The 12,713-nt window shown below is 46.3% G+C and overlaps 1 protein-coding gene across 1 annotated transcript in view; it reads right to left on the bottom strand.

Annotated features, from left to right (window-relative positions):
* Nucleotides 1-224: 224 nt before the first annotated feature.
* SRD5A1 (steroid 5 alpha-reductase 1) overlaps nucleotides 225-12,713 on the bottom strand; it is a gene marked incomplete at both ends in the record, with an annotated part of 54,296 nt that continues 41,807 nt past the window's right edge. The window contains 4 exons of the mRNA XM_080695758.1: nucleotides 225-291; nucleotides 2,207-2,357; nucleotides 3,252-3,353; nucleotides 8,410-8,576. Coding sequence (XP_080551884.1) covers nucleotides 225-291; nucleotides 2,207-2,357; nucleotides 3,252-3,353; nucleotides 8,410-8,576 — 487 coding nt within the window. The remainder of the gene's footprint in view (nucleotides 292-2,206; nucleotides 2,358-3,251; nucleotides 3,354-8,409; nucleotides 8,577-12,713) is intronic.

The following is a 12,713-nucleotide window of genomic DNA, read 5'->3' as shown; positions in this document are numbered from 1 at the left end:
AGATTCATGGCCTGGTGTGCAGCGTGATCCCTCGACCTGCATTCTTCAGTTTGAACAGTTTATAATTAGGTAGCTTACAAGGTTACTAGGGGGAGAAACCCTATAGCATACCCTGAGAACAATGAAAAGGCAGGAAAATGACAGATGTTTAATTCATTTTTATGGTCTCTAGAAAAAGGCCACTGAAACGTTTCCAATTGAAGATAAGTTCATTGGCAACGTACTTAAAGCAAAAATGGAATTAAAATTTTTCTGAGCTTCGGATAATCTTCAAACTTCTCCAGATACCACCTAGAGAGAGAGAGAGAGAGAGAGAGAGAGAGAGAGAGAGAGAGAGAGATCAGTTTGTTATTGAAACATTTCACAGAAGCTAAAAAAAGTAATGATGTTTTTCATTATAAAGGAATACTGAGATTTTAAAAATAGTAATAAAGACCTTGGTATTTCAAATATAGAGCTCAGTTTTATCTATATCATGAATCTAAATGCATCCACATAAATGTATATTTATGTATCTACATGAATCTGCATGTATCTAAAACAAGACTTAGAAATGATGTATAACGCCGGGCGTGGTGGCGCACGCTTGTAATCCCCACGCTTGGGAGGTGGAGACAGGAGGATCGCGCAGGTTTAAAGCCAGCCGCGCTGGCTTAAGAGACCCTGTTTCCAAATAAAATAGGTATGGGAGTGTAGCCTGGAGGTAGAAGGGTTTCTAGGAACCCTAGTACCACCAAAAGAGAGAGGGGGGGAGGGAGGGAGAGAGAGAGAGAGAGAGAGAGAGAGAGAGAGAGAGAGAGAGAGAGAGAGAGAGAGAAAGTGCCCCATCAGCTGGCCAGGCCCCAGGACGAAGTGCATGCGGGACAAGGCCGAGTGACAGAGTGACAGGAGCCTTTCCAGCAAGGTCAGTCAGTGATAACCCATGGAGGTTTCACAAAGTGGCCACAGGAGACAGCAGAAGTGACGAGGCATGCATTGTTTACTAAAAGTGCCCACAGGTGTGCTGGGGATCCAGCCCCTCATCACAGCTGGTTCCTAAGAGCTGCTTGTGAGATGCTGTGCTAGGCGCCCCACAGAGAGAGGCATGGCCACTTCTTCCTTAGGAGGAAGGGCATGGTGCAGCAGTGGCTCTAAAGAGCAGCGGAGCAGAGGAGAGCAAAAATCAGCAAAGAAGCAGGCATATCAGAGATGTGAGACCCGGGATGGCAGGAGGATGCTGTGTAAACCCCCGCAGTGTTGAGGTGCAGACTCAAACTCTCCCAGTGCCAGAGCTTGCTATCCTCCTGACTCGGCTTCCCAAGCACTGAGATTGCAGGTGTGCACTGCCACATCTGGAGAGTCATTTGCATCTTTAAGTACAGGAGGAAAGCCGGGTGCGGTGGCGCACGCTTGTAATCCCAGCATTTTGGAGGCTGAAACAGGAGGATCACGGTTTGTGGATAGTCTCAGCTTCTTAGTGAGGCCCTTTGCAACTCAGTGAGACCTTTTTCGAAATAAAGAATAAAAAATAGGGCTGGAAATGTAGCTCAGAGGTAGAATGCCCCTGGGTTCCATCCCCAGCACTGCAAAATAATAACAATAATAATAATTATTATTATTACAGGAGGGAACTGGGGAAGGCACCTAGGCATTGGCTTCTAAACAGGGCACTCTCTCTGTTGCACCGTGACATCAATCTATCCTCCTTTTGGCTCCCACTTTTGTCTTTTTTCCTCCAAAGAGATGATAAATTCTGAAGTAGGTCAACCTCGCCATCTCTGCCGGACCCACAGCATCAGCAGCCCTGGCATTTTTGCTGATGTGTATCACAGACACGATGCAGAACCCCAACTCTTGAGAGTCACCCCATCTCAGGGCTTCCAGAAACCGCACGTCTGTACCCTTGCTGCTGCTCTGTCAAAATTGTTAGTTTTAATGTGTGTCCACTTCAAATCCCTGAATCCCCTGCCTGGGACTGAACCTGGCCAGGGATTCCAGCACCATAAATTCAGAGAGGCTAAGAATGTGGTAGAGAAAACAGCTGTGCAGATGTGGCTCCGAGTCTTGAACAGATGTGCTCCAGAGCCTCTGCTTGCTTCTGCACTTGTTCAGCTGAGGCAAGGCTGGGATCTGGCCCCCTGCAAATCAGCCTTAGCATTCCAAAAGCCAACCTGAAATTGTTATATGAAAGTCAAAGAACAAATTATAAATGGTGCTGAAAACTTACTGGTGATGAAGGACTGCTCTGGAAAATAACACGCAAAAGCTGAAGAACGCAAAGGCCCCGCTTTGAAGAGAGCCGCTGGCGAGCGCAAAGCCGCACCACTCCGTGATTTCCCCGAAGTAGTTGGCTGCCGTCACGTATTCAAACAAGCCTCCTAGATGGAAACACAGCAAACGCACATTCGCTGCCAATGAAATACCGACCCCAGAGCTGGCCCCGTGTGCTTAGGTGCAGAACATTGATTCCACTGTGGAAAACCAGCCCAGGAATACTAGCTGCTGAAGCTCACTCCACGCTACATTCTCCCGTTTGTATCGCAACTTCCATGGTGAACGGTCCGCCTGTACTGATGCCTCGCTCCTTACCCCAAGGAGCAAATCCACAATCATGGCCAAAAGACTTCAACTCACCACCTCACGGACGGGGGCTCCTGCTGAGGAAGGCTGTGCAAGCATGGAGTGCGAGGAAGGGAACGGGAGACAAGGACTGGGCTTAGCAAGGAGGACCCTCCACATTCAGGGAGGGACCAAATGCTCAGTGGCAAGCGCAGACCCACTCCTTCGCGAGTAGATCCTCGCAGAGGCCTGAGCAGGGCCAAGTCCTGCTGGGATGCGCTGGGGAGGTCACTGGGAAGGAGAGGCCTGACCCAGCCTGCAGGTGAGGCTCGAGCCCATATTTCCTGGGAAGAGAGCAGGCGCACTCTGGGGAAGGAGAGGGGCCCCAGAAAAAGCCCTGACGCTGGACAGCAACTGTGGCACACCCCAAGGACGAGGACTTGAGGGATGGAGAGGGAGGACTGGAGGCAGGCCCTTGCAGGCCACTCTCGGGGCGGGGGCTTGGTGGCTGGTGGCTGGCGGTGGCCAGAAGGGCTGCTCCAGGTGTTCTAGAGGCTCCCTCATTATTCTAATGAAACAGTCATAATAGTGCTGCACTCTGGTAACTCGTAGCGAGTAACTACCACGCTGTGAGCCACTCGTGTTCACAAGACTAACATAGCATGCACCGTGCAGTGCAACTTTCACAGAAAGTTTCCACCCTCAGTACTCACCCCTGGGTATTTGGTATCCAGTTCCCTCTGGTTTTCTGAGATTCCTCAGGATATGATCCGAATGGATGTTGATTAGCATGCCAGTTAACCACAAGACGAAACCTAAGGAACAGAAACCCCACAAGGTCATTGTGGTTAATGCACTGCAGGATTTAAGAAACATACGAATGTTGTCCTTGAAACCATCATCATTAGCACAAGACAGCAGTCGCAAGCCTGTGGGCAGTGAGAACCATGTGTAGCATGCTAAGTCAAGGTTAACTCCCCAGTGCTGACAAGTGATCCAGTCCATTCGAAATGCTCTGATTGGTGGCCTCAAAAGTGTTTAGAATGTGTCAGTCAAAGTGGAGCATGCCTGTAATCCCAGTACTTGGGAGGCTGGGACAGGAGGATCACAGGTTCACAGCCAGTCTCAGAAACCTTGTGAGGCCCTCCACAACTTAGTAAGACCCTGTTTAAAAATAAAAAATAGCCAGGAATGGTGGAGCACACTTGTAATACCAGTACTTGGGAGGCTGGGACAGGAGGATCAAAGGTTCGAAGCCAGCCTCAGCTACTTAGAGAGCCCCCCCCCACAACTTAGTGAGACCCTGTTTTGTAATAAAATAAAAGAGGGATGGGAGTGTAGCTTGGAGGTAGAATGCCACTAGGTTCAATCCCTAGTACTGCTAAATAAATAAATAAATAAATAAATAAATAAATAAATAATATAGGCTGGGTATAGCTCAGATAGAATGCCTGTGGGTTCAGTCTTTGGTAACACACACACACACACACAAAAGATTTTGGGATGACAAGTTGGATCAGAAATGGACTTACGGTTCTGCAATCCTAGTACTTTGGAGGCTGAGACAGGAAGATCGCAGGTTAAAAGCCAGCCTCAGCAACTTACCGAGGCTCTTAATAACTTAGGGAAATTTTGTTTCCAAATAAAAAATAAAATAGGGTTGCCTGTGTGCCTGGGAGGTTGAATGCTCTTGGGGCCAGACCTGAACAGGACAAAAAAAAAAAAAAAAGAAAAGAAAAGAAAAAAAAGGGAAGAAACCAAATTAGACTTATGACGCGGGCACAGGCATTACCAGCACTGTGGCGCTGGCCAACAGGTAGACCTCCATCTACATCTTCCAGATCAGGGGAAGGGGAGGACCCATATCTGGGGTCATGACTAGACACACGTGGGCCCCTAGAGGACGGGGCTCCCTGAGCAGAGCTCTGAAGCCCTTCTAACCTTCGACAGCATCTGAGCAGTTCAGCGCAAGCCCCTGGCTTCACCACTGCTCACTCCTTGGTCCGCACCCTCAGCCCCTTCTTCCTCCTTGGCTCTCATCCGGCCGGCAGCTGCATGGCTCTTCCCAGAATCCTCAGCAGCTGAGGGTTTTTCCCCGTTTTTCAACTATTCTAGGGTTTTCAACTATTCTAGGGTCACTTAGAGGAGACTTAACATCACTCGATTAATTTCAATAATAAAGGGCAACCTATCAACATGCTTTGGAAAAGGAGTAACTCTGATTTTAAAAGAATTGACTTTTCTGAGAGGGGAAGCCCTACAGTGCTCCAACTCGACACTAAAGGAATTTGCACTCATGGTGGCCTCGTTGCCAACTGTCCAGCACTTACTGCAGCGGAATGAGATGCTTTCTCAGTCACAGGAACATGAAAAGCCTCCGTTCTACAGCAAGGGTTTCAAGACTTCTTCCTTCTGATTTTGCCACATAGCAGCTCTTGTATCTAAGCAGCCCCTTCTTGGTGTTGTAGTGGGTTTTATACGTCACTGTTTAGACCCACAGTTCACAGGGAACTCACTACAGTTTGGGGATTTCAGAATGTCACCCCGAGTGATCTGGCTCCCAAGACAAGGCTCTAGGAAGAATCGCATTGGCCACATGCCACGCTGGCTTACTTAACTTCTCTTCTGGCAGCTAATCTTCCTGTGTGGCTTAGATTGAAGAGAACCATGATGTGTGGGCAGCTAAGCTTGTGTGTGTGCGTGGGGATTGAACCAAGGGGAATTCTACTTTCAAAGTACCCCCATCCCCAGCCTTTTCTTTACTTTTTTGCTTTAAACGAGGACCTTGATAGGTTGTGAAGAGTCTTGCTATGTTGCCGAGGCTGTCCTCTTCCCTGACATCCTCCTGTCTCAGCCTCAGTAGTACTGGTATCACAGGTGTGCACCAGCACACACGGCAGAAACCAAACATTTAATTGCATTTGTAAGGATCTTAAAAGCTTTGTAAAATACCTGTGAAAGTGCTCAGGGTCAAAATGGAGTCACTTTTGTGAAGCTCTAACAGAAACAAATAACAAATCCAGGATGTCACGGGGGAGGGGACCATAGCACCTTAGTGCCCGCTAACAAGAGCTAACACAAAAGACGGCTGGACCCACAGCCTTGAGCCATGGTGAACAGTCACCATGCCTGATCCAGAAAATACTTCTACAATGACATATATCTCAAAGGACTATTTGGCCTTGGACTGCTGTCACATTTGTATTAATTCTCAAGGCCAATGATCATTGACTTACTCATTCTCATTATGCCCTTAAAAATTTCTCTTAACTTCAACTGCCTTGAATATGTCTGTTAGTTCATGATGGTACTCTAGTCCCATGGCAATGATAATCCATCTCCAAACACACACCACACACACACATACACACACATACACACACACACACTTGTTCTTTGGGGAATCCCTCTCTATTACTTAGGTTGACAAATCTTTTTGCATAACCACTTTGACTGCTATAGAAAGATTTTTGTTAAATCCAGGCGTGGTGGCGCATGCTTGTAATCCCCGCACTTGGGAAGCTGAGACAGGAGGATCATACAGGTTCGAAACCAGCCTCAGCTACTTAGTGAGGCTCTCAGCAACTTAGTGAGACCCTGTTTCCAAATAAACTATAAAAAAAGGTCTGGGAGTATAGCCTGGAAGTAGAAAAGCTGCTGGGTTCCATCCCTAGTACCACACACACAAAAGAGAAATGTTTTTGTTAGATGCATTTGTTTACTTCTTGATAGTAACTATGTTTTGTGTATGTGCATGTGTGGGGTGGTGCTGGGATTGAATTCAGGGGCATTCTACCTCCAGCTACACCCCTCTGTTTTACTTGGAAACGGCCCTCACTAAGTTGCTGAAGGTCTAGCTAAACTGGTGAGGCTGGCCTTGAACCTTCAAACCTTCTGTCTCAGCCTCCCAAATACTTGGATTACAGGCATGCACCACCACACCTAGCTAGGAATAGTAAGTATCTTAAGTGTAACTAAGTATCCATGTAATTTCATGTCTAGTCTCCTCACAAAATAATAAATTCAATGAAAAATACATATAAAATGTCAGTTGCTTCTTTTTGGCATATATATATATTTTTCCTTTCAAATCCTTCCGTTCAGTGGCAGAGAAGTCAAGAGGCTGGTATACAGTTTATCAGTGCCTTGTGTTCAGCCTGAAGGTACCTCCAGGTGATGTTGTCTCTCTGAGAAGCTGCTTTCAATGACTCTCACTTTACAGACCAGAATTCTTTTGTTGTTGCTTATCAAAAGTATCCAAACAATTCGTGGTAGAAATAATTTCTGTGATAATCTCAAAGAAGCATTTAAAATCCATGTCTCTTGGTTACGGACAGACAATCCCCTTCCTCTCATTCTTCCTCGCCCACTGCAGGGCCCTTGGCATGGTGAGGTGGCTGAAGTCTCTGCCTGGCCGTTTGCCAGATGGAGGTCTGGGCCAGTGCTGGCTGCCGAAGGCATCTGCTCCCGGGCCGAGGGGAGCCAGGAAGCATGTTCCCCACAAACCACGGCAGCCTGCTCTTCCTCGTCTTCTGGTCGTTGGGGCAGAAGACAACTCGCTGGTTGAGAGTAGGTAACCAGGAATTACCTGGGCCACCACATACCTGGCACCACGGAGCCAAGCGTCTCACGGAGGTGCAGATTTCCAGGGAGGCGGGCATCTGCAAAAGCCCTCCCGCCCGACATTCACCCAACAGAGATGAAGAGTCTACACCGCGGCAGTTCTCGGGTACAAGGACACTGGCTTTCAATAAATTTTTAATTCTGTGAAAAGTCATAACTAAGAAATGTGAAAGTGGTATGTTGGCATGAGTACTATGCAAAGATTAGATTTTCTGTTGCTACACATACAGATGCAGAGAAATAAATCAGAGTGCGCACAGGGTCACTATTTGCTGCTTTTTTTTTTTTTTTTTTTTTTTTTGGTGGTACTGGGGATGGAACCCAGGGGCTCTTCTACCTCCGGGCTATACTCCCAGACCTATTTTATATTTTATTTGAAAACAGGGTCTCACTAAGTTTCTGAGAGCCTACGTAGCTGAGGCTGGCTTCGAACCTGCGCAATCCTCCTGTCTCAGCCTCCCCAAGTCCTGGGATTACAAGCGTGCCCACCACGCCCGGCCTTACTTGCTGCTGTAACTGAAGCTCTGGAGGATGGTTTGGACATAGACAGACCAGGTGCAGATTTGGTAAACTACCATGGAGGGTAAGCTACACCTGCAGTCTCTTGCCATTCTAAACGCTACAAGGACATGCAAATAAACACAGACAAGCTACCCTTATAGATAAGACCCCTGGGATGAAGTCTTGTTCATGCTCTTACAAATATTTCTGATTGCTAATGCTTTCTTTTCACTTTGGCTGAGAACTTGTAAGTTTATAAATAGAACTTAAACATAACTAGAACCAATGACTTCACACTAATTGGCACACTCCCCCCCCAAAAAAAAAAAATTTAAACACTTCACAAACCAAGAAGTTGATTACGGTTAGTGTCGCCATAGAAAGGTACCTGCATTGCCGGCTCCCCAACCATCCTGGCTTTATATCCTATTAGGGAGGAAGCCGCAGAAGGGCCAAGGCAGGTTTTAGGTCAGCAGCTAGCTCCTCAGACTCCTTCTGCTGGGACTCAGGCGCCTGGTGCTCCTTATAGGCTCTCATTCTGATGTAGCCATGCTGCCTGCCTGGGTGGTGGGCCCGGCCCCAGCTGTGCCTGGACAGCCGGACTCTCCTTTGGGGATGAATGCCATGGGTCTTTGTTCTCTCAAGTATTGGGGCTTTCTAACCAGAAACTAGTGGGGCATGGACAGGAAGGTGAAGATTTGAAGGGCAGAGGTGGAGCCGGAGCTCACCCTGTGGATTTTCATTCACCTGCTAGAAAACAGGGCTGAGTTATCCAGTCGTCGGAATACACTGCGTACGTGCTCAAGTATCTGCTTTGCAGGTAGCCATTGTAGACGCAGAACATGCCCGCCAGCATAGTGACATACAGTGGTGTTGCCTTTCCTCCTCGAATCAGGAATGGGAAAACCAAGCTCCTTAGGAAACAAGAAATGGAAACACATTTATAAAGAAGTAAAAGGTGCGTTTCTGTAATCAAATCTGTTTTAAATGTCTTGGTGTGTGTGTGTGTGTGTGTGTGTGTGTGTGTGTGTGTGTGTGTGTGTGCATGCTTCTGGGGATTAAACCCAGGGGCATTCTACCTCTGAGCTATACCCCCTGCCCTTTTTATTTATTTTTTAAATTTTACAACAGGGATTTGCTAAGTTGCTGAGGGCTTAAGTTGCTAAGGCTGAATTGAACCTTCAATCCTCCTGTCTGAGCCTCAAAAATACTGGGATTGTAGGCATATTCCACCATGCCTCGCTTGTACGGATTCACTCTCAGACCAAAGCCAGAACACCAACCCAAGGCTATATGAAATGTGAAACAGATACACTGAATTAAAGAACACTGAAGGCTTCAGGAGGCTCTCAACATCGCCAGTGCTTTAAAACCACTAGCCTGTTCTAGTCTGAATAAAGGATCTGGGGCCTGGGGCTTCATCACCCACATTCCTCAGGGATGAAATGAAGACTTAGAGTGGGTTAAAATCTGTTCCAGGAATAAAAAGTGGCTGAGTGTAAATCTGCCTGACTCTAAGATCGTCTCTTCTGGCACACCATACTGGCTGTGTATACCCGGCAAAGAGGGAAAAGAAATGAGAAACTCGCTAAGAGGATGTATTTTGTGCTTGAGTTTTCTCTTTAATGTCCATGTGTGATACACTGAAAGGTGGCTACCCCTATGAATCTCACAGTCCTTAAGAGAACAGCTCTGAATAACTTTTGTACCAATTGTTTCACAACCCAGTGAAATCATCAAAGTCCTTAAAAAGTGCTGGTGAACAAAACCAACCCCTGAGGAACCAGGGCTACATCAATGAAAGACTTTTTTTTTTTTTTTTTTTTTTTGCTGTACTGGGGATTAAACCCAGGGTCAGTCTACCTCTGAACTATACCCCCTGCCCTAATTTTTATTCTTTATTTTGAAACAGGGTCTCACTGCATTGCCAAGGGCCTCAGTAAGTAGCTGAGGCTGTCCTCAAACCATGATCCTGCTGTCTCAGCCTCCCAAATGCTGGGGGCATGGTGGCGCATGCTTGTAATCCCTGCACTAGGGAGGCGGAAACAGGAGGATCATGCAGGTTTGAAGCCAGCCTCGTTGATTTAAGAGACCCTGTTTCCAAATGCTGGGATTATTTTTTTAATATATTTTTATTGGTGCATTGTAGTCAAACATCACAATGGATTACAAGATTTGTTAGGATATCCAAATACACATCATCTAATCAACCTTTACCCAATCCCATCCCACTCCCTCCCCTCCCTCCATCCCATGCTTGCTTTAGTGTTTATCATTGATATATTTATTTATGTACATCATGTGCTTTAAAGACATTCCATCTTCCCCCATCCCATCCCCTCTGATTGGTCACCTCAATTGCTCCTCCGTAGGGCCCCTTCTTCCACTAGATTCCCTCCTATTACCCATTTCTTCCTAGTTTTGCATATTAGGGAGAGCATCTGATTTTTTTATTTTCTGTGATATTTCTCTGTGTATGCCTCTTTGCAAGTTCTGGTCCCACTTTTGAAGGACCCGGCACTGGCCTGGCCACCCAGTAGACTCTGATCCCAGCTTCACTGGCTCCAGTACTGGCTTTGCCTCATGGCAGGCTCCGATCCCAGCCTCATAGGCCACAGCACTGGCTTTGCCTTTAGGCTAGCCCCTATCTCAGCCTCGCTGGCTCCAGCTATGGCCTCACCAAATGGCAGACACCGATCCTGGCCTCACTGACCCCAGCACCAGCCTCACCTCATGGCAGGCTCTGATCCCAGCCTCCTTGGCCCTGGCACCAGCCTTGCCTCACAACAGACTCTGATCCTGGCCTTGCTGACCCTGGGACTAGCCTCACCCATCGGCAGGCTCCAATCCCGGCCTCGGAGGCCCCAGCACCGGTCTTGCCTCACAGGGGGCTCAGATCCCGGCCTCGCAGGCCCTAACACCAACCTCACCCCTCAGCAGGGTCCGATTGATCCTGGCCTCAGAGGCCCTAGCACTGGCCTTGCCTCATGGAAGGCTCGGATCCCGGCCTCACTGGCCCTGACACCGGCCTCACCCCTCAGCAGGCTCCAATCCCAGCCTTGAAGGCCCCAACACCAGCCTTGCCTCATGGTAGGCTCTGATCCCGGCCTTGCTGGCCCTAGCACCGGCCCACCCCTCGGCAGGCTCTGATCCCGGCCTTGGAGGCCCCCAAATGCTGAGATTATGAGTGTACACCACCACACCCAGCTAATGAAAGATTTTTGATAAAGGTGCTGAAAGTACACTGGAAAAAAGACACCTTTTCAATAAATGGTATTGGGAAACTAGTTATCCATATGTAGAAGTATGTAATTAAACCCCAACTTTTCACCCTACACAAGAATCAACTCAAGATGGACCAAAGACCTAGAAATTATATCAGAATCCTTGAAACTGTTAGAAGAGGGCATAAGACCAACACTCCAACATATAAGTACTGGGAGAAACTTTCTCAATAAGATTCCCTTGTAGAAACTGGAACTAAATCCTTACTTCTCACTCTACACAGAAATTAACTAAAGATGGATCAAAGACCTGGAAGTTAGACCAGAGTCTATGAAGCTGTTAGAGGAGGGCAAAGGTTCAACATGCCAACATGTAAGCACAGTTAGAAAGTTTCTCAACAAGATGCCCAAAGCTTAGAAAATTAAAACAAGAATAGTGAGGTAGCATAAAATTAAAATGTTTCTGCTCATCAAAGGAAATCATCAAGAATCTAAAAAGAAAGTTTATGGAATAGGAGATCTTTACCAGATATCCCTCTGACAGAGGTCTACTATCTAGACTATACAAAGAAATTAAAAAACTTTATACTAGAAAAACAAATAATTCAATCAAGAAATAGGAAGCTTAACTAAAGAGATATTTCACAAAAGAGGAGATACAAATGGTCAAAAAATACATGAGAAAATGTTCAATATCATTAGCAATCAGGAGGATGCAAATAAAAACTATACTGAGATTCCCTCTAACTCCAATCAGAATGGCAAGCATAAAGAAGTCAAATAACAACAAATGTTGGTGAGGATGTGGGAAAATAGGCACTCTTCTGCATTGCTGGTGGGATTGCAAACTAGTTCATCCACTATGGAGATCAGTGTGGAGTGTCTTTAGAAAACTAGGAATGGACCCACCATATTATCTGGCTATACCACTACTAGGTATCTTTCCAAAGGAGTTGAAACCAGAGAACTACAGTAATATATGCATACATATGTTCATAGCAGCACAATTCACAATAGCCAAACTATGGAATAAACCTAGGTGTCTATCAACAGATGTATGGATTACAAAATTATTGGAAATACACACAATAGAATTCTACTCAGCAATAAAGAACAATAAAATTACATAATTTTTGAGAAAATGGAAGAACCTGGAGAACATTAGGTGAGATTAGCCAATCACAGAAATTGAAGGATCACATGCTTTCTTTAATATGTGCAGGATAGGGAGTAATTGGGATACAAGAGAGACTCCAGATGATGAGGAGAAACCTCAGGGGAGCCAGGGAGGAGATTTAAGGGCAGGGGTGGAAGAAGACTTCGGGTCCCCATCAACAGATGACTGGATTGCAAAATTATGGAAGATACACACAATGGAATTCTACTCAGCTATAAAGAAGAACAAAACATGCCATTCACAAGAAGATGGAAAGACCTGGAGAACATTATGTTAAGTGAGATCACCCAAGCACAGAAGGAGAAGGGACATATGTTTTCTCTAATACGCCCAAACTAGGGACTATTAGGAATACCAGAGGGACTCCAGATAATGGAGGGGAAACCTCAGCAAAGCTGAAAGGGAAGGGTAAGAGATGAAGAAGGCTGAGGTTGATTAATGGAGGAGCTACATCCAAATGTGTAAATATGAATGTAGCATGCTTAAAACCTGGACACTCGTTGTTGGGGGGGGGACATTTTCAATATGATAAAAAAAAAGAAAAAAGAAATACTACCATAGACTATGTATATACATGTGAATATATACCAACATCAATCTGGGTACTCTGTATTGGGAGGGAGAGAAATGGGAAGGGGGGCACCAAGAGT

Source organism: Muscardinus avellanarius (assembly GCF_963383645.1).
Source record: "Muscardinus avellanarius genome assembly, chromosome: 1".
In the NCBI taxonomy this organism is placed as follows: Eukaryota; Metazoa; Chordata; class Mammalia; order Rodentia; family Gliridae; genus Muscardinus; species Muscardinus avellanarius.
The sequence above is the reverse complement of the archived record's forward strand: the minus strand, read 5'-3'. Positions and strand labels throughout refer to the sequence as shown.